Below are 26,825 nucleotides of genomic sequence, written 5' to 3'. Positions count from 1 at the left end.
AACTGTGAAATATTATTATCCTACCAGGAGCCCAAAGTAAGTAATATTAAGAGCTGACTATATGTGCCTTTCTATAAAAGAATAGCCTACAGTTTGAAGGAAACCATAGTCACTTAAAGCTATCAAGTTTATGTAAATAAAGAAAACAGATGCAATAAGAGCAAGTTTCTCTAAGAATAAAGTAAAGCCACAGAACCACAAATGGTTCAGTAATTCCCAAGGAGCTGGTTGGGGCTGATTGTGCTATTTAAGCGATGTTTCTCATAGGTTACTAATGCAAGCAACAGTCTGCCTGCTGCATTTTAAATTACCAGCCACTGCCAGCCCGTTGTTTTATGTGATTCCCCCTCTGAATAGATATATTTATTCATAAATAGCTGGCTGTTCAGTGAGTCTCCGTCTGCTTTGTGGAACTCACTAAACAGTCTATTTCTTTAGACAATTCTCACCAAACCTGCTCTGTATGAGCTGCTGTGACCATTCAGATGTACCAACAGTGGGTCACTATTTAGATGAGATTTCAGGAAGAAGTTCTTTACTCAGAGGGTTGTGAGGGAATGAAACAGGTTTCCCAGAGAAGCTGTGGATGCCCAGAGCCTGGAAATGTTCAGGGCCAGGTTGGATAGGGCTTGGAGCAACCCTGAAGGTTAGTGGAAAGTGTCACTGCCCATGGCATTGAGGCTGGAACTAGATGGTCTTCAAGGTCCCTTCCAGTCCAAATCTTTCTGTGATTCAGTGACCTGCGAAGCCTGAAAGAGGGTCAATAATCAGTCACTAAATGATGCTGTTAGTCAGCAGACCTCTGTCAAGAGCAGAAGGAATACACAGGGGCATTAGAAAAAGCAGAAGGGATAACACTCCTGTGTGTTTACTGCAGGCTGTAAAATGCTGTTACCTGAGGTAATTTCCTGCACTACAGGTCTCATTGACTTCATAAGAAAAAAAAAAAAGGAGGTTTACAGCAAATGAACACTCCTGGTGAAGGAACAGATGTGTTGCAGAGGTGACTCGGTGGCTCTCCACAGACACCACCAGAGCTGCGCATATTTAATATTAATCATATTGAACATTATGAGAAAGTGACCCACACTGACACCCTCAGCCACAGGATCACACCAGGAGAAAAAGTTCAGATGAAAAACCTCATAGTCTGCACTGAAAAAAACAAGAGCTATCACAGGGCTGGTAAGACTAAGGATTAATTCCTATATTTATTCTCTTTTGCTTCCATCCTGCAGTTGAACAAGAGTTGAATGCTTTGTAAGATGTAGACTTGAACATACAGTGAATTTCTGAGCTGAGTTATTACCTCTGGTGCCTGGAGCAAAAGTGCCCCTTGGGATGTTTGACAGGATATAATGTCTGACTTGATGATGGAAACAAAAGAAGTCCTCTCCATGGCAGATTTAGTGTCTTGAATGTACTGATAATGCACTCTCCTCCAATAAATCAAAATTCCACTTCAACCACTCAGATGTTGGTTCTGTGCACTGCTGACATACATGGAAATGCAAACCTCCCATAAAAGAAAATGTAAGTCACGTTCTGACAAACAAAGAGGGACTTCAGAATGGGAGAAAGAGCTTTGGTTTATGTTTAAAATTAACTCTCTGAAACACAGTAACAGAGAGAGAAGTGTAAATAGGTGCTGGTGCAGGGTATATACAGCTCAACTGCATATTTCTGCACCGAGGCTTCAAAACGAGGGTCAGTTTTCCCTTTGGCAACCCCTCCTTACCTTTCTCCTTGCAACCCAACAAACTCACCATAGAGAACTGACATTCAGTTCAAGGTCATCCCAAAGAGATCTCCCTCTCCCCTGCCTCTCAGCAGTATGTACAAAAATGTCATTCTGGCCTTGAAGACATGACATTTTCTCTGCCTTAGCATAAGGTAGGTGTGATCCTGCTGTCTGGGTGAAGACATGTTCATCAGATCCAGTCCTCTCGGCTATGGAGAGAGGAACGGGCACCTACAGGATAGGACTCACCTGCAGCTTATGTAGACATTTAAATTAGGGTGGATGAATTGCTCCTAAAAGCACTTGTTTATCTCCCTTGACAGCTGTGGGAGCCTGGGGTGATGTTCTCAGCTGTGCTCAGATTCAAGAGCAGCTGAATCCTGACTTTGCAGTTAGTGAGAGAAAGTATTTCCTGGAGTGGGGGAAATCCTAAATAGAGTGAAAGTGCTCATGCTTTTACTCCATTCAGATGAGCATGGATTTGCCAGTTGCTGACACAAAGAGGAGCTGAACCTTCTGCTGTAACTTCTGGTAAATTTTCTTCTTGCAGCTTTTCCAGTTTAGGCTGGTGAGTGTGGGAAGGATCAGGAGCGAAAGGAAGGGGATCATGGTAGGTCATGTGTGATAAGCATGGTGGGAAATAAGCAGAAGTTCTGGTCTGTGCCTAGTTTTCAGAGCACTTGAACTCCAGAGCCAGCAGTTCCCAAAAGCAGCTGAGTACGATGTGCACCCAGCAATGAAACCACAGACACTGACTCCTCACTAACCCGTTCCCCCCCACCAAGTTCACGTGTCTTTTCAGCTACATAAAACTCAGGTATCTGATCTAAAGTAACCATCATGGCTCCCTGGAGAAAGCAATTAGCTCGGTCCCACCCCCGGAAGGAGCTATTATCTCATCTGGTTTAGAGCTCTTAGAATGGGCTGAGGATGGGGTTCTCCGTGACTGCCTATACCTCTCCCGGCTGCTTATTCCGTTTACTAAGGAGGATAAACTCCTCGAAATGAAACTCAGTAAAATGCTGAGAGCACTTTGAATACACCTAACTGTACAAAACAGATTGAGGGCAAATTTAGCCCATCCACCCACAAGATGGCAATCCTTGCTTGAGGGGAAACCCTCTGTTCCTTCCTCTCATCCCAGACCTTGCAGGGAGTGTAGATGTGACAGGGACTTCCCAGCTCTCAGTGAAGGAAACAAGGCTGCATTAATTCATCCTGGGGTCTCAGCTCTCCCTAAATCAGCAGTCTGTACAGCCAACCACAGCCTGCTTGAATGTTCCTATATATCAAACCTGAACAAAATGTTGACAAAAGAGCTGAATCTTATGCACTAATTCAAGAAGCAGCCTGGGTGAAGAGATGTCAAAATAAAGTTTCTCCTTTCCTCCAGCTCCACACTTCACCCAGCCCCCCATTCCAGCGGCAAACTGGTGCGCAGTCAGCCTCCCATAACACAAGGCAGGGGGTGCAGAAGCTGGTGGTGATGTGTGGACCCAGGCTGCAAGCTGGGTGCAGCCAAAATGAAAAACCCTCCGTCCTCTCCATGCACCCGCTTTGCACGGGCAAGGAGCCGTTTTGCGTGACAGATAAGAGCTGCAAAGCAGGCACGTCAGCACTGTGGCGAGGGTCAGTGCTATTTTGATATCTGGAGATGCTCTAATTATAGTGTTGGGAAGGCTGGAAGCTGCTAGATTTGATATGGGAATAATGTGACACAAGAGTTGCAAAGTAAAGACACTTGTTTTGACCCTCATTTCTTAACTTAGGGGAAAAGCCTTTGAGGAAAGAAAGGCAACTTTAAGGTTATAATTCAGTCCCAGGAATTCTGAACATATATATATATATAATTAGACACAGAAGAAAAATCAAGGGAGCCTTATGTTTATTGCACTGGCTCCATCTCCTGCACTTTTGGCACTGTCTGTTTGCAGCTGAGCTTCAGCCAATTGACTGAGCGGTTAAATATCCTTCATCAGGATAAACAGCTGAGGAAGCCTTGCAGCTCACTCACACACAGTGCCTTTGGTGGGTGTTCAGGCAAGTACATGGCTTTATATATTGTGCTGTTCCTCTCAGCTGCCTGCTCCATACTCTGCTCTGCTTCACTGCAAAACTTTCCCAGGGTTGCTCTTCAGTGTTACAGGATTTACAGCAGCATAAGTTTTATGCTCTGGTTATTTTTAGGGTGCTCTCCCTGGATAGTTGTGAGCTACACAGCCTGCAGAAGCATTTGCTTGAAGCATCTCAGAGCAGTCACCTGTCCCTGGTAGCAGGGAAATTTCAGGAGGTGGGATGAGCACTAAGTTGACTCCAGCACTCAGCTCTGCTGTTCCTTTTCTGACTGGCCTTGGGTGAGTCACTTTGCAACCTGGTGCCTCTGTTTCCCATTCTGACAGGAAAAGCAGTACAGAGCCAGCTGGGTGAAACATTCTTGGACACTTGGACATACACAGCAATCAGAAAAGGGAAATAGATTCCTCGATATCACTTATGATCCACCCCCTGGGACTGCTGCCCACTTCTTGTCTGCACCAGCTTTCCCCATGCCTTGCTCTTCCAGGGTCTTCCAGTTCCAGAGATCCTCATACCTCCATGGCACATGGTACACCTCCATCCCTCCTGTGCTTCAGCAACCTCTCCTCCAACTATCTTTTTTCACAATCTCAGTGGGGATTGCCTCCGTTTTCTTTTTCCTTTCCTCCAGAGATTTCCCCCCTTTAAATACTGGCTGCTCTTTTAAGTTTAGGCAGCCTGGCACGCTCCCCATCCCCTCTCCCGTGCCCACCACAGCAGATAGGGCACTGCCTGCTCCCCCATGGGCAGCTCTGCCAGTGATTTCCCCCAGCTATTCCCACATAGGAGAGAGGCTGTTTATTTCAAGTTTTTTTTCTTAGTTATGAGAATATTTGCACCATGCACGGTCATGATTTTATTTATTTATTTGTTTTTAATTTGAGCAGTAGGAAAGAGCTGGAAACCGGTATCTGGTGTAATGCCAGAGCAATGGAGAAGCAACAAGGACAAGTTTTGATCTGTTTACTCTGATACTATTCCTGAGGCAAGGATCAATCACCTAAAATCAGAGACACTGTAAACAATATACTGTAAATACAGCTAGAATCAAATACACTGATATCCTTTCATTTTATCCAAGACTGGGTTTAGTCAAGTCCAGGCCAAATTTATCCCAGGTGTAATTCCAGTAACAGCAGTAAACATTGGACCAGAGAGGAACTCAGTTCATTTGCTTTACCTTACTGATAAATGGTTTATGGAAACTGCAAAACTGCCAATGCAAGCAGTTGTGTAAGGGAGTGTAAGGGAGGATGCAACTTCATAGCAATCCCCTCTCCATGGTCACCATGGATATTTGTGCTTTGTTCCACTCTATTTACAAATTATTAAACATATTGACCACAGCTTTATGTTTTGAAATCAAGAAGACAAAGAATCCATTTTTATTACTTTACTAACCTTTCTTTATTTAACCTGGTAATAGAACTACTCAACTATGTGGTAAAATCTCAATTAAAATTTGCCTTAGCTCCAGGAGCCAGACAGGCAAATGCTCCAGTAGTTATCAAAGTTGGTTTCCTGGTAAAAGCTGTGCTCTGTTATCAGATTCTGTTATGCAGTACATAGATCACTGCTTTCCAGCCAGCAGCATTTCAGGAGGTGGTTTGAAAGCTTTCAGGCTCTCCCAATGATTGCTTCACTTTTCTTTCACAGCAATTACAGTCTCTTCATTTAATTTCAATGGAAACTTTAGCGTTTTAGACCTTGCCCATGTAGCTGAATGCTCATCTCTGGATCTTATTTCCAGTCCTCAGGAGGACTGGTTTTGATGACCTAGTCTGATTACAGCATCTTTGACAGCTTTAAAGGAATTTGCTCTGGGGAAGGAGACAGCTGCTGCTCTGATGAAGGATTTTTCTGAGCAGGCCTCCCAAGCTAGATATGTCAGCGTGAGATGCTGCCTACGTTTTTTTCATTGTGACCAACAGGTACGTCTAAAAAAGGTTGTGTGTTCTTGCCTGCATAGGCCAGTGTGCAGAAAGCCTCTGTCGTTAAACTCCCTAACCTGTTTCTCTCAAAATGCGGCAGCTTCTTGGCTTCTTTTCCTGTATGTTGCATATTCAGCCTCTCTGAAAACTTGGGCCAAATCTTTTTTTTCTGGTGTAAAGTGGCATTGATCCTTCAGTTTATACAGACTTCAGGTCAGGAACAGTCCCTTTACCAGTATCTATAGTTCTTGTACAGCTCTGGTTTTAAACAAGACTTATGAATATGAGCACATTATTTATGAACTATAGTAACCCTTATTAGGAGCTGCAATAAAATCTCTTAGCAGACTTTTTAAGAACTGAATCAGTATAAAAGCAATATGATAACCTGCTTCCTTAGAGCCCTCTTTTCATGAATGTTGAAAGCAAGATAGACAACATTTCAGTTCCCAAACAACCCTCTTTACCTCCAGAAATCAGGTCTGATCTGCTTAACAGAGTGTGGATTAGGAAATCTCTATGTTCCTTTCCTAATGACATTCCTAAACTGGGAATTTAACTCCATTTTGTTCAGATGAGGTACCTAGAGTGAATGGGTCATTCAGACAGGAATATTTTGCAATAAAAGATTTTGACAAGTATCTGAATTTACAAAGTTCTTTATATTCATCCTGGAGCGGCTACTTTGTTTTTTGGGGAGCAAATAAAGCAAAGATTTCAGATAGGAGGGCCAGAACTACCACTGCATGTATTCTTGGGCAGAGTCAAGATTTGGGAGAACTAATCCCCAAGACATCTTCAGCCTTGGTTTTGTAAAATGGGTAAGCAGGTAGCTTGGAGGTCTGAGAGGTTTTTGGTGCACTGGAGTGATACACTGAACTGACAAGTAAAGGTGAAAACTACTGGTGCCACCTGCTCCAGATTCCTCCTTTGTGTTGTTTATTTATGTTTCACATCCTCAGAGGAGAAAAAAAAAAGAAAAAAAAAACAAGAGGGAAATGGTGCCATTTTTCTGCCTTGCAGTTATTTGATTTGTATTTGGCAAAGACAAAGGAGCTGAAGGTATCCTTTCTGAAATAACAACGGGAAGCACAGAACAGAGAGTGTATTGTGGCCATGCAAACCCCCAGCTTTGATTAGTGTTGCACTTCTTGGTGTCCTTGTGTGAGCCAGCATCAATGTTACACAAGATCCTCCTGAAAGACATGACAGTGGCTTCCTATGGGTTAAAGAACTCCTCTCCCCTTCTAGTCTCAGATGTGCTTTTTCTACATGCTTTAGCCAAGGGACATGTTTTGCATCCAAGGAAAATTTGCAGGTTTCAAGAAAGTGTGTCTTTCTTGATATACCCACCTATCCGAAACAGGAGAGGCACCCAACACCTGGATCACTCATCAGTCTGGTAGCAGGCTGCAGACAGGTCTTCAGCATTTGCTGCCACCATGACAGACAAAGCCACCCAGCACAGCCTGAGGCTGGAGGAACAGGTGAGGAGTAGGCTCGCTACTGGGCTTAGAAATGGGAACCAGGTGTTGTGTAGAGGTGGCTGAATATGAGGAAAATTTGTGTGAAGAGAAGGTAGTGTGAAGTAGACAGATACTTTCTTCACTCATGTGCTTTAAGCAGAGTATATTACTCAGTAGATTATTCCGAGTATATTATTCAGAAGTGTCAGTTCATTAGGAGTGCCAGAAATGCTAGAAATTCACCACTTCTAATAAGCTAGTGATAGCAGTTCAGGCAGTGAGAATGTGACAGTGAAATTACTTGTCCTTTTGGCAGAAGCCAGTGGAGCCATAGCTCAAGACAGCAGAGTGCCAACCTTGCTGTCAGATTTTGTCCCTCATGGTAATGTTACTTTAAAGAGAGAAAAATAGAAATTATTGCTTTGGTCACAAGAAACTTGATACCTGTGTTTTCGGATCAACAATACTTTGTCCTGGTCTTTTTGCTTCCTATTGCTTTACTTAACAAAAGAAAAATGCCATTACACCTGGACTAACAAATTTCCATTTGCTGCAATATTCTGTCAGGGCTATAAGGAGAAAGGCAGCTCACTCAAGGTGCAGAGATAAGTTTTACTCACTTAGTGGAGATCCATCAGTGCCATAGATGTGAGTGGCAGAGGTGAAATCCTGCCTGGGTTCCACATTTAGAGCTCTTCATTAGAGTCAGTGGCATCCCTGACTGTGGAGTGGGGAACAACCAGGTGTCCTATTACCTTTTTTTTAGAAATGCTGCACAAAAAAAGTCTTGTAAAGAAAATATGACAGTCAAACAGAAGGCAACTTATCTGTAAAGAAGTCTTACAGCATCCCTTGCTAATAACCTTTTGATTTGGACTGTCAAATATACCATCAAAGAAGTTGACACTATTTCCCAGCTTTGGCATATCCATGCATCAAACAACAAAGGCTGCCAGAAGCAGGAGTGTCAGTAAAAGGTGACACTTGGCAGCCTCAGAGGTGTCACAGAGGCAGGAGGGAACTTCTGGGGAGGAGGAATGGTGGCATCACCTTTCCATCACCTTCAGTTTAGAGCTGGAAAGAGCCTCTTGGCCCAGTATGCTCCAAAAAGGTTCTAATATTTTCTCAACTTTCCAATACACAGGGAGAAATGCTAACACAAGATAGGAAGTATAAGAACACTCCAATCTCAATACTTCTCCAAGAAATGCTTGCCAGAATGGGTATAATGCACAAAAGAGAGAATGTAAGACATGAAACTTGCTCTCTGTACCCAAAAGTTTTGCTTCTGCCAGGGAACAGTCATGTAGTCAGAATCACATAATAGACTAAGAGTTCAGCTTTGATGCTCCTTCCTTACATTATTAATTCAGCATCTCCCCAGCTGTCCCATGAAGCTTTATTCCCTGCCTTTGCATTTGTCTGGCTTTAAAAGAAAAGGCAATATAATTTCCATTGTTTCACTGAAGAAACTGATTGAAAAACTCATACATTTGAGATGATGAAAAATATGCTGATGAAAATGTTTCACATTGGAAAGAAATGCATTTGTTGAAGTAGAGTTGATTCTGACCAACTTATTAATTTAAGCTGAGAGGTTTCCTGGTCCCAGACCAAATTTCTGATAAGAATGAAGGAGAGAATGGAGGAGAAAGAGAAAGAGCTGAGCTGTTACAAGGCAGCTAATAACAAGCTGTATCTTAGGGGCATTGCATTTCAAGGATCTGATTCAAACCTGCCAGGGATCAGAGCTGGACCCTGGTTTCCCACTCTACTCTAAAAGCACATCCTGCTCTCGGATACCCCATTGTAAGACACAAATTGTGTCTTACACACCCTCCAACTCCGCTGCAGAAATGCCAAAGGATGCTCTACTTTGGAATGAAAGTACAACTTAAATTTTCAGCTTGCCTGTGCAAAACATAACTGGCTTTCAGCCTGACTTATCTGTATAGTCTGATGTCGACTAGTGTTCTTTGATGTTCTGTCTGAATTTACCCTTGCTTATTTTCCTTGCCTCAGTTTAAATTCAGATGGAATTGAACATAGGCTCCAGAAGTGCTCAGCCAGTTTTGGAAATTGTACCAATTACTCTTTGTTAAACTGACTTGTTTTACTCTGAAATCACCAGTCTCCAGGGCTTGGAGAGGTGGAGGAGAGAGACTTACATACTAATTACAAAAACAAATATCATCATTAAAAGACTTAATGTTAATGTAAAGCGGCTGCCAATGACAGAGGGATTTGCCACTTGCTTTTCAAAATCTTTATCATCCAATATCACCATGCAAACTCTTTCCAATTCATGCATTTTTTTTTCTCATTTGGGATTTTCTTACACTTCAATCTGCTATTTTCTCCATTTTTCTGTTCTTCTTTCATGTCATTAATCTAATCTAATCCCCTTCCAAGGTGACACTGCAAATGGAGCTCAAGAGCATTCACATCAATGGCTTCAAATCATCTCATGTAGCAGTGCTGTGTCTAGGTGCTTTGCGATTCCCTTGGCTTCTTCTCTTCCCATTGCTGTCAGTCCCACTTGCTGTCCTTTTCAGGGCCAGTTTGGCATTAATGGCTGCCAGGTTTCTAAAATCCTTTAAGGACAGACAGTGGCTCACAGAAGTCAATTGGAGTCTTTTGACATCTGGGATTTAGACAAAACCACTAATCCCCTTTTGAGGCTATATCCTGCAGCCATCCTAGCTGGATTTCTCCTCAGGTCTAAGTTCACCCAAGAAAATGGGCGGAAAACCCCAGTCAACACGACAGTAAACACAAAGTGATTACTGCTAAAATGGAACTCCTGAAAATAATTCCACCTTTTTTCTGTTTCTAAAGGGATTTCTTTACTTGCCTTTTCTCTGTTATGCCCGCTCAGATGTCTGCCTTCTGGTAGTGGGTTCCTCCTTCTCATTCATCTCATGGCTGATGGCAGCCCTACCATCAGTAGCAGCCCAAATGCTTTAGGTAGACGTTCCAGTTCCACTCCTTTTTGTTCCTAAAATATAACAAGTGTGTGATAAAACCTAACTCAGAATGACCTCACTCACTGCAGCCCTGTCCATCTCCCACATTCCACATCAGCAGGACTGGCTGATTTGGACTCGGTGAGCCAATAGCAGATATTAGCATTTGGTTACTTAGTAACTCTTATTTGATCAATACATGTTTTACATTTAAGATCCCCTTGACAGGATGATCAGAACGAATTAGAAAACCTCAAGTGAAATAAACCTAATGGTTATGGGATATTTCTAAAATAAAAATGCATGTTGAATCACAAATAATAGCTTGGCTGCAATCTCAGGAGTCTAATTATGAAATGGATGTGGAATCATTCTGTAATTATTTAGAAAGTTCATTTCAGCAGCCAAAAATTCTCTCTATGTTTACTATATATCATCACAAGTCCTCTGTGGTTATTTGTAACATCTACCAGGAAAGACACATGAGTAAGAGAGGCAATTTTAAGAAATGGAGACAGATCTATGCCTTTTGTAAGTCAATGGATTCATGCCAGAGATGAATGGAGACCAGGTTCCTCAACAGAGTTAAATCATTTCCAGTCATCCAAATAGAGCAGAGATTGCTGTGCCCTGCAGCGGGGATGTTCTCACCATGTTAGAAAACCCTACAACTCTTCTGCTCAGTGCTTGTATCTTTGCCTCAGAAAAGAGCCCAGTTCAAAACCAGTACAAACCTGTGCACACTGTGGATTAGAAACTGGTGCCACAGCTCCAGGAAGACAATTATCACTCTGAAGGCCCTGCTGCGTGGTCCCTCTATAATCAGTACTGGTGAGGCCACACCTTGAATCCTGTGTTCATTTTAGGGCCCTTCACTATAAGAAAGACATTGAGGTGCTGCAGTGTGTCCAGAAAAGGGGAATGGAGCTGGGGAAAGGTCTGGAGCACAAGTCTTATGAGGAACAGCTGAGAGAGCAGCTCCAGTTTAGACTGTAGAAAATGAGGCTCACCCTCTACAACTACCTGAAAAGATGTAGCCGGGCAGGGATTGGCCTATTCTTTCAAATAACAAGCAATACAACTAGGGGAGAGGGCCTCAGCTTGCACCTGGGGAGGTTTAGGTTGGATATTAGGAAAAATTTCTTCACAAGAAGGGTTATCAAGCATTGGACCAGACTGCTCAGGGAAGTGGTTGAGTCACCATCCCTGGAGGTATTTAAAAGACATGTAGATGTGGCACCTGGGGACATGGTTTAGTGGGCTTGGCAGTGCTGGGTTAACAGTTGGACTCACTGACCTTAAAGGTTTTTTCCAACCTATTATATGGTTCTACATCCACATATAAAGCCATGGCTCTGCCTTCAGAAATGAGTTCAGTTGTGATGGATCAGATGGCTGCATGTGATAATACAATCTCTAATCTAATTTTTGCAAAGATTAGCAATCCAGACCCACAGTTCCTGGATGAATGGCCCCAGGTCTGCCTACTTGCATCAAAGGGGAACTTACAGATCTGTGTGATCATGACAACTTCCAGCACAGGATAGTAATATCTAAAGGGCAGAGAGAAGGTCTCACTGGGAGGATAACCTTGTGGGTCCTCCACAGAGCACCACAGGGACTGTTGATGCTTCACTTTGTGCTGACCACAACTACCCTTCCTTGGGGAAAAATGCACCTGGATACACACATCTCTGGGCATCACAGGAATTAATGGATATACAGAAAAGAAAACGGATTGCTTTCAGGCAAGTGTTTTTAGAGCATCTTCCCATCAGTGCTCTGTCTCCATTATGCTTTGTTGTTAGTCTTTTTTTGCCCAACTACACCAAAACTCCCCATTTTGGAGTGACCACCAGACAACAGATTAATCATGACCCTTGAGAGTATGGAATAGAAACATGCAGTCCACAGAGCTGAATTTTGTCTTGAGGCTGGTATTTACATAGTACTTTCTTTACTGGAAGGTTAAGGAGCAGAAATGGTGCCATGCAACACCTCATGAGTATCCCACAACTTTCAGCAGTAAATCTATTTCTCCGGAGGCAGAAAAAGTAAGAAGACAGCAGCTAATTATACTCTGTGGGGCAATTTGCCTTTTTATTTCCCAGTGGGCTTCCTGACTAGTGGAAAATCACTCTTGGCAAATACAAAACTTACCTTGCTTCCAAAAGGAGCATCTCTAAATTATTAATCAAGAGTACGCAGGACCGCGAAAGGTGGAATATTGAACAAAGGCTCAATTGACACTCTGGAAGTTGAGGAAGATACGGAAGACTCCTCTCTAATTTATTTATTCCTTTTCTGTTCTGTTATCCTGATATGCTGCTTCCAGTTACCACTGCACCCCACACTGTATGGTATTACGTGATTTTGTTTTCAGATTGTTGGAGATAAAGTTACTTCATTATTAATATATATGCACTGTGCATATCCATAAATATTGAATATATACGTGTGTGTAAACCTACTGGAAGTGTTAATAGTCAAGATAAACGAAGTCCATTATTGCAATGAGTGACTATTTCTATGACCCTATTTGCAATAAAACCAGATTCAATGATATGAGAAAATTGCTGGGTTTCAGAATAATTGAACCAGGCCAGATGAATCCTCACAAAGGCATCATTTACAAAGTACTTTGCTTGTCTAAAATATTTATTCCCATAGAAGGAAATGGAAAAAGAGTTCATATGGTTACACAGCTATCCTGTGAGTGTAAAATGTTTTATCATGTTATGTTTATTTCCTAGATATCTTCCACTGGGGTATTGCAGAAAAAATACTGGCTATGCAGTTAATTCCTTTGTGTGGACTGTTCATATTTATTCTCTGCAAAGTCAATCATGTTTTGTTCAGGCTTGTCTTGTTTTTCTGCTGAGCAAACACATAAGCAACCCCTTTCTTGTGAAAACTTATTTGCATATACAATATGCACCATTCAACATTGGTGCTACACAGAGAATTGAAATGTCTTTGCTTTCCCTCCTGTGTACCATGGGAAGTAGTGGAGTTCTTTCTGAAAATGTTCCTGTTGCTCTTTAAGACTGCAGTATGTTGTTCATGTTTAAGGACTGCATCAGTAGTTAAAGATAATTTTAGTTTGTCTTGTATTGAAAGCCTGGATAGATTTTTACTATGGAACGTTCACAGCAAAATGCTTCCAAGCAATCTACAGACAAAGAATTACTCCCAGCAATTATCCACTGAATAAATCTGAATAATGAATACATTCACAAAAGTCACTATCTATTTGTGAACAATTAGCTGAAAGAAATAGAGGTGACACTCGCAAGCTAAATAATTCATTTATGAATTATTTGTCCAGCTTTGCTTCTCGCATATGTTGCATGAAATGAGATCAAAGTTTAGATGAAAAATTATTTTAAAAAGAAGGGCAATGTTAAAGGAAATTCTTCCAGCTTCCAATGCAGAAATCATCCTACTATCATAACTGTTATTTATTACTAGTAATTTTAGAGGCTAGTGAAGTTATTTTCCTGGAATCTTTTACTTTGTGCATTAAGCTGTGTTTTATTCTTAACATATAACCAATTTTAGGTTTTCAGACTGCAATCAAAAGCAGTTGGTAGGAATGGAGCTGTCCCTGTTATGAGATTTGAACTCCTGACATCTTTATCCACTGGAACTTGAGTGCCCAGGTAACTACTAATTATTCAAGCATTTACAACTATTACTATCAATATAAATAACACATTGTGGAACAAAAGTGAGAATGGGACTATGAAATGATCATTCCTGGCATTTAGATAACAATCTTTAATGAAAACATTTATAAGTTGCCCAATTATTTTTCAATCAAGTGAGCAGAAAATTTGTTTATATTTAAGGGAAATCTAGAACTGAAAAGAAATGGTTCCTGGCATCAAAAATTATAAATGTTGTCTCCATATGTCCATTTCTTGAAAACAACTACTCCCATCAACTATTCTGTCTGGGGTTTTTTGAGAAATTACCAAAAAGTTTTTGAGCAATTGCTTACAAAGCTGTGAGACTTTTCTTTTAACAAAACCAGATTCAGTGAAAAAGACAGGAACAAGGTTTTTCATTCAGGTGTAAAAGTTTACTGCCACTCTCTGCAGGAATAAGAGGCTACAAAAGACCTTCTTATGTGCCTTGCTGGGTGACACTAGTAAAAATAAGGGAGACAATTCCCATGGAGAAAGTCAAAGCTAGATGAAGAATAGAATTTTACTTCCTTCTTCCCACCTTCATCAGATTTGCTGGCCAAAGCAGGCAGGTAAATTCCATCTTACATTAATTAGTAGCAAGTGATTATCCCGATAAGGGGAAGGAGGAACCAGAGAAGAAGCCAGGGACCGTGGTTTGGTAGGATTTGTCACCGTTCTGTCTAGGATCTACTATGAAAAAAATTTTGAAGAATATCTTTTCCCTGCCAGAAGCCAGCTTAGATATTCCAAAATAACTTCTGTGAAACATTTGCAGGACACACTAGAGAGGAGATTTTGAGAGCATTTCACAAGCCCTGCAGCTGTGAGCCGGTTTCAGCATGAGGAAAAACCCTCCATCACCCCAATGCACAGGAAAGAGAAGGTAAGGTAACATTCTCCAGGTGGCTTTTAGATATGGTACATTCAGTGAAGAGTCCTAGGCCAGCCAAATCTGTTCTTCTCCATGTTGATACTGATGCCACTGCTGAGAAGGGCAGGGCTTGAGGATAGCAGACCCATGCAGAGGCTGAGCTGCAGGAGGGCAGCAAGGCTGGAAGGGTCTACTGACCCCACATCAGCCACAGATGCCTCCTCTACTATGCTGGCCCAGTTTTCTCTGGGGGAGGATCCCAACCCATTCCCCAGATTCCTGAGAGAAGGTTAACACAGTGAAGCCCACAGAGCTTCTGATTCCTACTGTCAACATGAGCATCTTGCAACCCTTGCTAAACTGGGTAGGTGCAGAACGAGGGCTGGTCTGAACATGCCCTGGGAGAATCTATCCAACCACCTGGAAAAAAACCAAACACCATAGTATTTTAGACATGCCACATCAAATAAATAGCTCCAGGAAACAAACAACAAAAAAAGCACAAGCTTGTGCTTGCAGGGACAGTAAACCACCATATTTCAGCAGTCATGGCAGGTATTTCTGACTAAAAATTGTATATTTGATGATGACCAACCTTCAGCATTTGACAAGGGGCTGTTAAAGCCTCTCGAACAGTAAATCACCTCTTTTCCCATCAATAATTTTATTATGATATTTGTAGAAATGTAAAATGTTAAAATCCCACTTTATTGCTATAATAATGGATTTAATTTGAAAAACATATAAAGTGAGGCCATAACTGTGCTGGAGAGATATATATATGTGATGCCACTACATCTATATAATTTCCTGTTGTCTTTACCCACATATTTTGAATGGAAGAAGGAATAAAAGCAATTCTACTTGCAAGATTTTTGAGATTGGGACTGGATTCTGAAAAGGAAAACAACATGATCACAGAAATGTAAAAATTATGATAAAAAACCAGCCTAAATTTCACATTTATCCAAAAAAAAAAACAAAAAAAAAAAAAAAAAACCCCAAAAAAACCCGTAGGTGTTTATCTGTGATTTGCTCCATTCAGGCCCTTCCCTGTTGCCAGGAAAGCCCTGTTTTCCAGCTGCACAATCAGTACTATCACTATGTGCTATTTTTGGCTACTGAGTACATTTCATGTAGCGTCATCCTTCCCACACCAACACTGGTATGAAGGGCGGAAACTCTTCTTTCCACTCCTCTGTCATTTGTTGCTGCTCTCATCTGCTCGGTGGCACTGCCTGCTCCATCCTCACTGTGGAGGGATCTCCAGGTGCTTTTCCCTGTTCCTTCTCATTTCCTTGAGCAAGTGGGTTTCCCTCCAAAGCTTCATGTGGGACGCTTCATGGTGGCATCCAGAGTACATGTCCCAGATATGTCCAGTCCCACCTTCTGGTCCTAGTGCAGAGGAGCTGCCGGTAAGTAACCCTTTGATGGGCGATAGAGTCCTTGTGTCCAACTCCTGAAGCTTTTTACAAATGGGTTGTTTTTAAGGTCATATAATTTCCCAACTCTCACTTTGGTAGGTTTCCAGCTCTTGTCGGGATATGTTAATGCCAGGTTTCTGTCTGAGGGGAGAATGCGTTATTTCTTCTGACACTCTGTAGCTTTGATTTCCATAAGTTATTAAAGTCTAGTACATATCGTAAAACTACTTCCTTTTTAAGGTTTCCCTTTGCTAGGTGCTACCCAACCAGCTACTTGTTTAATATTTTTCTCTCCTGACATTGTGTCTCCATTAAGTATTTGAAAAAGCTCATATGGACAAAAGCTGCGCTTAGAGTTATAAATCTTTTCAAATATAAGGTTCAGTTTCCTTGGTTGTGCCACAGGAAGAGCCCTCATAGCTAAAGCTATAACCACCTCTAACCTGAGCTGGGCTGTGTCTCCCTAAACCTGTTTAATTTTACACAGAATAATCAAATATTCATTATGTGAGTAAGTGTGTGTGTGTGTGTGTGGCTGCAGCAGAGTGATTAGGGTAGTCACCTGGTAGATGAGAGACCCTGTTCCCAGTGACTGCTCCAATGAATATTTAAGTATTACATATTAAGTATTCATTGGAGCAAGGATAGGAGCAGACTTCTGCCACCCCCAAGGGAGCACCCAAACACCAGGCTGTAAAGTCACTCTTTCCTTCTTTAGCTCAATGAATATTTAATTATTCAAGGCCAAACAAGACGGCTTTAGTGGCAGAGACTGAGATTCCCTGCTCCCATATGCATACTGTAGCTCTGATGGTGAGGGCTTGTGTACAGGAGATGTGGGTTTGTATTGCTTTGGACTTGGAAAGAAGTTGAATCCAGGTTTCCCATACCCTGAATGGGGCTTCCAGCTTCTGAGCTGCTGAATGAAAAATAAAGAGCTCCAACACACACTGTCCACAGTCACGAGACTGAGGTGTTATGACCCCCAGATCAGAGAAAGCATTCTTATCAGTGATAAGGGTGGGTTTATACATCTCTCAGGAGGAGGTAGCAAGTTGAGGATGTTCCTCATTCCGTGTCAGTTCCAGCTGGCTATGCTATGTGCCTTTCTGAGGTTATTCAGAGAGTGATGCATAAGAAAATGTGCTCATCTTCTTTAGTCCGGGGTCTGACACCCCCAGACTGTAGTTAATGGCATCTAATCCTGCTCCTGCAGCCCAAGGAGTGGATGTGTGAAAAGGTGACTTTGGGGAAAGCATCCAAAGAGAAAAGGTAAGGCAAGGGTATTTGAATCTAAATAAGTACACAAGTAGAGAATTGAGGAGTAGAAAGATTAAAGCAAGAAGAAAAACATGGAGTAAGGAGCAAGCAATCCTTGAGTGGGGAAATAACACACAAGGGGAAAAAAAGAGCAGGGACAGTGAGCAGAAGGCACAAACAAATCATCTCAGAAATAATATCCTTTACCTAGCAGAGGAACAGAGGGAGTAGGGAGAAAGGGCTAGAGAAGATGACTTCAATCTTAAAAATAAAATGCAGAGAATCTCTACCACACACTTGAGTCTTTGAAAAATAGAAAATTTGATGTCTGCTCTCCACTTCCAGAGGATAGTGAAGATTCACTTTAGATTCACCTTGGGGAGTTGATTCACTCTGGATTCACTTTGGGGAGTTGACTGTGGGAACATTCCTATGCAGAAGAGTGACTTATTGCTGTTATTGCAGTTCTGTTTCTTGTAATTTCTAACAATCCACTTCACTATGATTCTCTTGTTAAAAACTGTGGCTTCCAAGCAAAAACCAGAGTAACAACATAAATGCGATATTGAAGTGCAAATAAATTACCTTTTTGTACCCATCAGGATTGTGTCCAAACCCAAGTCTGCTGCATAGTCCTAGTTGTTGAAATGGCAGCACTGCATTCCAAATGGAACTGCTTAGCTCAGAACATTTCAAAGGTTCTCCAAATAATATGGTTCATGTATTTCATATCACATTTTTGTCCATCTACTCCAAGGCTGTTGAGCAGCCACCTTCAGCGACTGTTCACTGCAATTTAGAGAAATGCTTTCTGAACACTTTGCTGTCCATTACATTAACTAACCTTTTCCCTGAGAATACAGTTTTAGAGTACTGAATGTCTACGACAATGAAGGAATATTCCTATTGTCTTGCCATAAATAGCACAGTGATCTGACTATAAATGTCCAAGCAGATGTGTTACATACCCATAGCCACAGCATAGCCACAGAAGCTCGGAACTTCACCCAGGCACATTAACCCTGTTTCAATGGCCATGTGTTTTGTGTTTTGATCAACTCTTTAGGTAGATGACAGTAGCTATCCTCCTTCAATACTGAGGAAAAGGCAACCTGTGGACCAAGCTGTGGGGGAAAAGCGGAAAGTAGAGAGAAGGGTTCGATTTCGTGAGCCAGAAGTCATTGAACATGGTATGCTCAAGCTATTAAGCCTTTTGGCTTGAATTTTCTAGCTTTTAACATCCACCCTGTCTGTCCACATCAGCTTCCTCCTCTGATAATGTTATTTGTGATTTTCAGCTCCGCATGGAGCAGAGGATGTACAGTTTTTGCTCTGTGCTCAGCAGAATTGTATCTGGTTGATTTGCCTGCCCGCCCTGGGAGGAGATAGGCTCCTGCACCCTCAGCTGTTCTCACAGTGGCCTCCTGAGTCAACCCCCACAGGGATCATTGTAGACCATGGGTTTGGCTGAGCGCCAGGGCTACCCCAGAACAATGTATCCACTCATAAAAAGGATCTCAGACAAATTTTAAGCATGTTTATGTCATTCTGGGTACCTAGGATGTAACAGGAAGGTGGGAGCCAGCCCTTTCATGTTTTTGAGCAGCATGCATGCCACAGAATACAATAGCAGAGGTCTAAGCCTAGCAGCCAGGATGTAATAATTTCTGCCAATGAAGGCACCCAAGGAATGACACAGCCAACAAAACCTCTGGTCATTTCAGTCATGAGCCAAAATAGCAGCTTACAGATAGGTTAGCTGGGAGTGACCATAAGCAGAGGTCTGGCACAATGATCCAATTTGCACTTCTGCATGTGCTACGTGCAATACCAAATAAGAACTATTCGCGTTACATTCTGACTCTCCCCAATTTGACCCAAGTAAGAAAATTGTATTTATTGGTAGAGAACTAAAATTGTATGGGTTTGATACATCAGTCAGTAAAAACACAGGTGACAGAATGGTAACATTTATATTCCAGCCACCTGTTTGGACTGCTACAGCTTCTGAAAACAAGACTTGGCATCTGCTGATGTGTCTGTAAACAGACCTCTCATTTGTTTGGCAACACATTGTTTGGGATGCCTCCTGACGCAGGAGGGGAAAGCTATTTCTTGATAAGGTTGTTGCCATGGCCTGGGTTTTCCCATCAAAACTGAACTCCTGGAAACGCTCGGTGAGTCAACCCTAAATTTGCCCAAGCTCATCTGACTGCTCAAGAGGATTTTGATGGGAGTTAATAACTCCCTCAGCTCTCTGCCAGGGTCCCTGCCCCCCCTCAGTGCTGGTGATCCTGCAGTCAGTCCGGCCCAGGGGGACCAGGTTGGTCTCCCACTGGCTCTGATTTCAGCACAGCCATGCTGGAACTCCAGGGAGCTGCAAGGATGGAGAGGACTCTAATTCATTTCCATGAAGACATGAGAAACATTCTAACCCATAATTAGTATTCTGTGATTTAAATTATTTACTGTTTATCCACACATTATTAACATTAAGGCTGGTAAGATGAACATTTCTGGCACCAGTGAAAATTTTCCATTTTATGGACTTTTCATCCTGGATTGTGTCTGGGCCCTGGCTGCCAAGCAGAGGGATTTCCAGGATATTGTTGGATGAAAGTAATCTGAGAGTGGGCCTTGCTTACTTAACTTTCATACTTCTGGTCTATCTCCTTTCCTTTCTAAAAATTGTTTGGAATAGGCAGGTTTTCTTTGCAGGAGCTGATTACTGACTGTCCTACAACAGCAGTAAACTCTGCCTCTGAACTCTTCCATACAATAATTTTTCCTCACTTTCCTGAAGTGCACCTACATCTGCATGTTTGCATGGAGGGGATAGATCCTCATCCAAAGCCAAAAGTGTTGTAAGAGGAGGCTCAGCATCTATAAAGTGGCAGGCAATTTCAGAGACACCACTTGGTGCTTGCTTTTATGTTCACCTGCTGCCAGGAGACCTTTCCAGGCGTGTAAGAACATTTTCATTCTGTTTTCTAGCTGTTTCCTGCTGTGACTACGTAGTGGGTAAGTTGAATTTTCACATTATAACTGTGAGCCATCCATAGCATTAACCTGAGTTTGCTTTTGTGGCTGCTGGGATGCACTGTGCAAATACACCCTCTGTGTACACAGCATTTCGTGCTGTCAGTGGTTGTTGCTTTTTCTTCTCAGCATAAGCAGCACAAGGTGCTGATGAGGTCTGGTGCAATTTTAAACAAGACGTCTAGTGAGATAAATAGTGGAAACAAAAATGAAATCCCTGAAGCTATTTTTAATTTAAATATAATTAATATATTTTATGGCAATAGAATAGGTACAGGTTTTTCACTAAGATATGCAAGGAAAGCACCCCAAGCGAAACAATAGTTCTCCCTGCTGAGTTTTGTGTGTGAGGAAGAGACAATTCATTTATATACTGGCAGCAGGGTAGAAATAATAAAAATAATGTGTTTTTTCTTTTTTTTTTTTTTTTTGTTCAAGGCCAGGCAACCTTACAGACCCTGAAGCAAATCCATATCTGGATTTCTTATGAGGGTGATCATTTCTAGAGGCCCTGGCCAAAATCCAGCCCCTGCTATACACAATGCTGTGAGAGGAGAGGGGTACATGTATATACATGTATATGTACACACACAGACCCATAGTGTTGGGAGGCCAAAAAGCCTCCCAGACAGATGTCCCCATATCCCCTAGCTATTGCTGTTGTCCGGGAAAAGGGTTTGTGTGCTCATGACAATGGAAGCATCAGCTAAGGCAGTTATTGGGCTAGAAAGGAGGTGCTATAGGCAGGAGAGAGGCAGGTGGAAAAGCAAAGATCAAATATTCTTCAGGGAACAGTGGAAATGTGTGTCCAAGGTAGAAACTGAAACAAAACTTCCTGTGTCTGGGTCCAGTGCTTTTCTCAGATGAGTTGCCATGAGACTGGGCACATGCCTGTGGCTGTGCATGCTTTTCCAACAAGCAATTTAACTAACAAATTTAAGCATTAAATTTCTACTTGTAATCTAGAAAAACAAACTTAAATTTTAGCACATAACTGTAGTGATGTGCTGAAGCTGTTGTGAGCATAGCCTATCTCTGTTCTGTGAGTGGAATTATTTTTGCGCATTGCTTTTTTTTCCATTCATGGACTGAATATACGTCCTAATTTTGCAGATTGGAAAACTCAAGTTTGCATTTGAGGTCACCCAGAAATAACTTTTGCAAGGTTGAAAAAGGTTATAAGAAATTCACAGAAAAGGGTTGATGTGAAAAGCTGTTCAGCTTTCACAGAAAGGTTTCACTGCTCCCATGTGTGCTCATCAGCCAAGTCCCTCACTGTGAAAGGCAGGTGGGCACCCAGTGGAGAACTGTAGCCTGTGGTGTGAGAAATCACACAAGGGAAATACCAACTTCCAGCTCACAAATCTCTGCAAATGCAGAAAGTGGTGAGCAATTCCCTGGCTAAACACCTTCATATCAACCATTCATAGAATAATGCCAAATAAACAAATTTATAAAAACGGAATTCTGCTCATGGATAATTTGCAAACAGAAAGAAGGGCTAAATTTAAATGAATAAATTATTTGGTGCAAATAATTCACTCAGATCTATTATGGGACATTGATTTGGTTTCTGGTTAGCTGTAAAATGACTGCCTATTAACATTTTACCTTTTCCCCGTGCACTTTTTGATACATTATTATGTGTTTTCTGCTTGGTTTTATGACTTTTACCTTCCTCTCTGTACATCTGTATGACAGTTTAATTGACTGGTGTGTATTCCAGGGCTCGGAGTAAAAGCTAATTTAAATATGTTACAGCTAATGTTGGCCCTTTACCCATAATAATACACTCCACATTTTTATCTCCTTATTGATTATGTGCATATGGCAGGAAAATAGCTGCACACTATGGGTTTTATTCAGGCATGAATTTGGCTTTATACTGTATGTTTAATACTCTGAGTGCTTTATAAAATAGTACAGACTGTGGAATGGCCATGAAGTCAAACAGAGCAGCCAGATCTGAATCAAACTGGATCCCCGAGGCACATGGATGGATAAACACGTGCAAGGATTGGGGCACAGATGTCAGCAAGCTAAATGTAGCCCTCTGATTTCCACATGTGTGCTGTGTCTGACCCAGGGTGCTTTAAACAAACTTGAACTGTATTTTGAAGACAAGAAAAATGTTTACAGGTTGTTCCTGCCTTAGAGCAAGTGCAGAGGATGTTCCAGTGTAATTAGCACACGTAGCACTTAGAGAGTGGTTAAAACTGCCAGAGCTTTCTAAACATTTTCTAACCCCTTGGTTAATGGAACCACGTTTCAGTTCTTACCATAATTAGCAGGAGTCCCAAACAAGCTGAGTTACCAGGGAAAAGGATGGAAATCTACATCTTGTCTCTTTTATGGAGCATTTGTGATCATCAAATATTGGATGAAGTAGCTTCATATTCTCCTAGTATTCAACTTAAAATTTAGTGTAAAAGTATAAAAACTAATTGCTGGAGGGCTATTTGAGATCACACATTAACTATGGTAATCCTCTTCCTATTGTATGTAATTAAACCCTTTAAATGCTCCATTAGATGATATATTTTATACTCACCACCCTCCATCAGGAGGTGTGACTCACTATTGCTTAACTGATGTGTATGGAAGTACTCACAACCAGAGCCCTGTGTACCCTGCTGTTCCCAGAAAACTGGTACAAATGCATCAGCAGGGGACCAAATTTGGAAAGTGTTTAAGATGACAGTAAAATAACGCTGCTTTCTTTTTTTTCTCCTCATCACCATTCAGTAGATGACAGGTCATCATCTGGATTGCCTCTGCTCCTGTGGCTCTCATTTTGTGCAGTGCTGATCCTTGCTGTGAGTCTCTACTACACCAGCATGAAGCAAGATGTCAAAGTCCTGGAGGAATTTCAATCCCGACTTGTTATCTTCTTTCTTCATATAAGACATGTTGCTCAGAGATGTTGGACTTGGTTTGTGAAGCAGTAGCAATGTCCTTCAGCCTTACACTGTTAAGCAGCATGAGTCAGTGCAAAACTCCCAGTTTACTCCAGCCACATGCAAGGAACACATGATCATCCACCCCAAGGAGCAAGAAAATCACCCCTGTTGTGCATCATCCAGCAGCCACTTCTCCTTTTTTCTTCTTTGTTTGTTTTTCCACATCAATGAACAGTCATTACTAGTGCCTCGAGTTCTCACCAAACTCATGCTCCATCACCCTGAACAGCAAACAAGTATCTCAATTTTGTCCCCCATAGTTTATGAACTGCTGATATGAGGAGCAAAAGTAGAGAGAGAAACAGATTGATCTGTGCAGGCAGCAGCAAGCTCTGAAGAAAAGTCTCCTGAGTCTCAGGTCAAGGCTTTAGATATCAAATTACCTTTCTCCTTAAGTCTCCTAAGAGCTATTCTGCAAAAGTTAAAATAAAGCAGAACTATTGCACCAACACTTCTCTGGTGGCCAAAGGGTTGACAAGCTGCTATATTTATACACCTGAAATGTTTATTAGTAAAATCCCAGCAAATGGCTTTCTCGTTTCCCTTCATGCATTTTTTTTTTTTACTCCATGGGCAAAAGCTGTTTCTTACTGATTCACTTAACTCCCAGGAGTGAAAAACAACACGAAAACTCATTTAAACAGAAAATAGTTTATTTGCCTAACATAAAAAATAGCAGCATTGAAACTCAGGCTAATCATCAGATCGGTAGTTTAATCCTCTGGGTTTGATTCAGTCCATAAACTCTACGAGCTGACTTAAAAGATTTATGATAATGCTTGTATTCAACCAGAGGTTATACTTTTTATGCCTTGGTATTTAGGGCCTTATATCACAGCAATATGGACTGGTTATGAAGGAGTGGGAGGCCAAGTCCCTTTACCCTTCCATTGCCCCCCATACTATGCAGGTCTCTGAAGAGAATCCTATTAATGGAGATCACGTGAAATGGTTCTCTGGGTATCTGAGAGGAGAGCAAATTAGTGCAAGCTTGTGAGCTTCAAAGAACCAGCACAAACAGCTTTTTAGGCCTTAGATTCTTCACAAGTAGTACCTGATATGTGCTTGGAGTTATTTGGTATGATAAAATTGACATCAGAACCTGTAAAAGCTGAAGAAAAGGAAGCAGGAAAAAAAGAGGGAAAGAAAACATTGTAGAGAAGATTAAAAGTGATGCCTGCAAGACCTTGGCTGGAATTCCCCTGCCAAGACAACCACCAAAAAGAAAAAAATGGTGCTTTATTTTTAATAGAATTTTTTAAGAGGGCCATACCTCTGCCCCAGCAATCTTCTCCCAAGCAGCCCAAGGACTTTAACCAGGAGATGATAAACGGAAATGCAATATGCAGCCTTCTCTCAAGAGGAGAGTAGGCAGCAACTTGATTGAGAACAAGTCAAAAAAATTGCTGCCCAGGATAGAAAGAAGTGACTTCAGTGGCTGTTCTCATGCTCCTCCTAAGCTGTCAAAGCCACAGGCATTGCATTTGACATGTGCCGGTCTGCGAAGCAGAGGTTGCTGCAGGAGGAGTATTTGGCTCAGGGGCTCTGTGTGCAAACCACTCAGGTACCCCAGCTCAGAGGGTAAGTTTCACACTGCTTCCCTCCCCTCTCCACTGTCTCAGCACTGCTGTTTAGGTAATAAAAAAGAAAGGTTTTAAACTTGTGTGCTGGTGAATCTCTGATGAAAGGGTTTAGATTGGTACCTGCACAGGGCAAGGGGGTCATTGCAACTTCTGTTTGCATCTTTTAATGTTTATGATCTTTTTCATGGTCATGTTGAAACTCTTTGGCAAACCAGTGGTGTTCCTTTTTGGCTCTGGACTGACATGTCCTCCCAGCATGTAGCAATTAGGCACTTCCAAACAGAAGCCTGTTGGAAGGGACAGTTCCCTCACTCCAAGTCATAGCACATTGCAGCAAAAATGCAAAGGTTGAGCTGACAAGAACAAGAGCAGTAGAATGAACCCTTCCAGTATGTTAGCAACCTGGTTTCAGTAACTTTGAAAAAGCTGATGGTTAAGGTAAAACAGGAACTCCTCCTAGGACTGTGAGGAAAAAAGTGGAGGTGGTGTGAAGATCATATCTGTGCCCACCTTCCTGCACAGCTCCCCAGGAGATGGACATAGGACCACCTTTCCACTGGATCTGCTTTAAATGGAAAATCTCCATGTTCCTCTTGCTGGGGCCCAATTTTATCAGTGTGAGTGAAAATAGATATCACATCTGGGCTGTCAGGGACATTAAGCAGAGGAACAGCTATTCTTGGCTTTTACGTTGGCTCTGGTTGGAACAGTTTTGGGCATGGGCAAAGGCAGCACTTGAGTTATCTGTTGAGGTCTCCCCATGGCTTTACAAGGTCTCCCAGGTCAGGATTGTTTACTGTGGTCGGTCAGGTACGTTGCAGGCTGCAAAAGGCCAAATTAAATTTGCCTCAAAGCCAGAAGATTTGAAATAAATAAAAGCTAAATTACATTCCAGGGAGAGTGATGGCATTTCACAGATGAAGAAACTGAAGCAAAGAAAGCCAATGCATCTGTGGGAGTGAATGAAGTAGGTCAGTAACAAGTCTGGGAATAGGAGGAAAAATTCCAACTCCCAGGCCTGTATTTGTTTACTGCTGCGCAGCTTCACTGTGGACTTACCTGTTTTATTTCCTTCTCACACTGAAGCCTTTTTCCCATTCACTCATCCTGCTTAAACACCCCTCTACACACACACCCACACCCACACACACCGTTTTCCCTCTCTGCCCCTTCATTCAGTTCTTTATTCATCACAGCTTTATCCTCACTGCTGTGAACTAGATCTGATTTCTTCGTGTTCAGTGGTGTTTTTCTGTGTGATACCTTTGTAAGTTTAGAACCCTAAAGTTACAAAAAATGAGCTGTATTGGGTAATAATCCCCTTGCTGGCTATGCTGGGTAATATTTCCCTTCAGTACAACTCCTGAGAATTTCCCAAAAGAGTTAAAAAGGAGCGGGAGTACAAAATTTATTGTAAGTGGTAGAGATGCTCACCTGAATTCGTGCTGGTGCCAGTTTGGTGAATTGCCTTAGAAGACAAGAATCCTGCAGCTAACCACCTCTGAGCAATTATTTAATCCAGCTTGGAAATGGTCATGTTTTAGATATAAAGGCCTGAAAGAGGAAGTGATGCAAGACAGGACTCTTGCAGCAATTTTTGAAGCAGACAGTGGGTAGATGTGGGCTTCCCAGGAGCAATGTCTGGGGTGGCAGGAGTCAAAGAGCCAGAGGAGAGTACAAAGAAGTCTGATTGTGAATGACAATGGACTAATGGCAGGGCCTAAGGGTAGAAGTGCTGCCTAATATCCCTTATGCAGTGAGCATGTAGTTAATGCACAACAGAAATCAGCAGACCACAGCAGAAGGGTAAGTGTTG

The 26,825-nt window shown here is 41.9% G+C and overlaps 1 protein-coding gene across 4 annotated transcripts; it reads left to right on the top strand.

Annotated features, from left to right (window-relative positions):
- Positions 1–3,943: 3,943 nt before the first annotated feature.
- On the top strand, positions 3,944–25,074 carry CUNH14orf180 (chromosome unknown C14orf180 homolog). Of its 4 annotated transcripts, none has more exons than XR_003526834.1 (7): positions 3,944–4,095; positions 5,621–5,748; positions 13,742–13,842; positions 14,648–14,755; positions 18,494–18,617; positions 20,422–20,448; positions 23,215–25,074. XR_003526834.1 is itself a non-coding variant. In XM_027638394.1 (4 exons), the coding sequence occupies exons 1-4, from the start codon at positions 16,072–16,074 to the stop codon at positions 23,412–23,414; spliced, it is 441 nt and encodes a 146-aa protein (XP_027494195.1). In that variant the 5' UTR covers positions 16,057–16,071; the 3' UTR covers positions 23,415–25,074. The 4 variants fall into 4 exon arrangements, 1 of the variants encoding a protein (XP_027494195.1); XR_003526832.1 differs by having other exon boundaries at positions 3,946–4,095; positions 23,212–25,074; XR_003526833.1 differs by having other exon boundaries at positions 4,081–4,095; positions 5,609–5,748; positions 23,212–25,074.
- Positions 25,075–26,825: the final 1,751 nt, after the last annotated feature.

The sequence above is a fragment of the Corapipo altera genome, unplaced genomic scaffold, assembly GCF_003945725.1.
Source record: "Corapipo altera isolate COAL_440 unplaced genomic scaffold, ASM394572v1 23, whole genome shotgun sequence".
Lineage (NCBI taxonomy): Eukaryota > Metazoa > Chordata > Aves > Passeriformes > Pipridae > Corapipo > Corapipo altera.
The sequence above is the reverse complement of the archived record's forward strand: the minus strand, read 5'-3'. Positions and strand labels throughout refer to the sequence as shown.

Excerpts from the sequence above, each read along its gene's own strand:
- CUNH14orf180 (XM_027638394.1), top strand. The coding sequence starts at position 16,072 with ATGTGGGACGCTTCATGGTGGCATCCAGAGTACATGTCCCAGATATGT. Across the intron at positions 18,618-20,421 it reads GCCAGAAGTCATTGAACATG|CTGTTTCCTGCTGTGACTAC; the intron begins GTATGCTCAAGC and ends TCTGTTTTCTAG. Across the intron at positions 20,449-23,211 it reads CTGCTGTGACTACGTAGTGG|TAGATGACAGGTCATCATCT; the intron begins GTAAGTTGAATT and ends ATCACCATTCAG.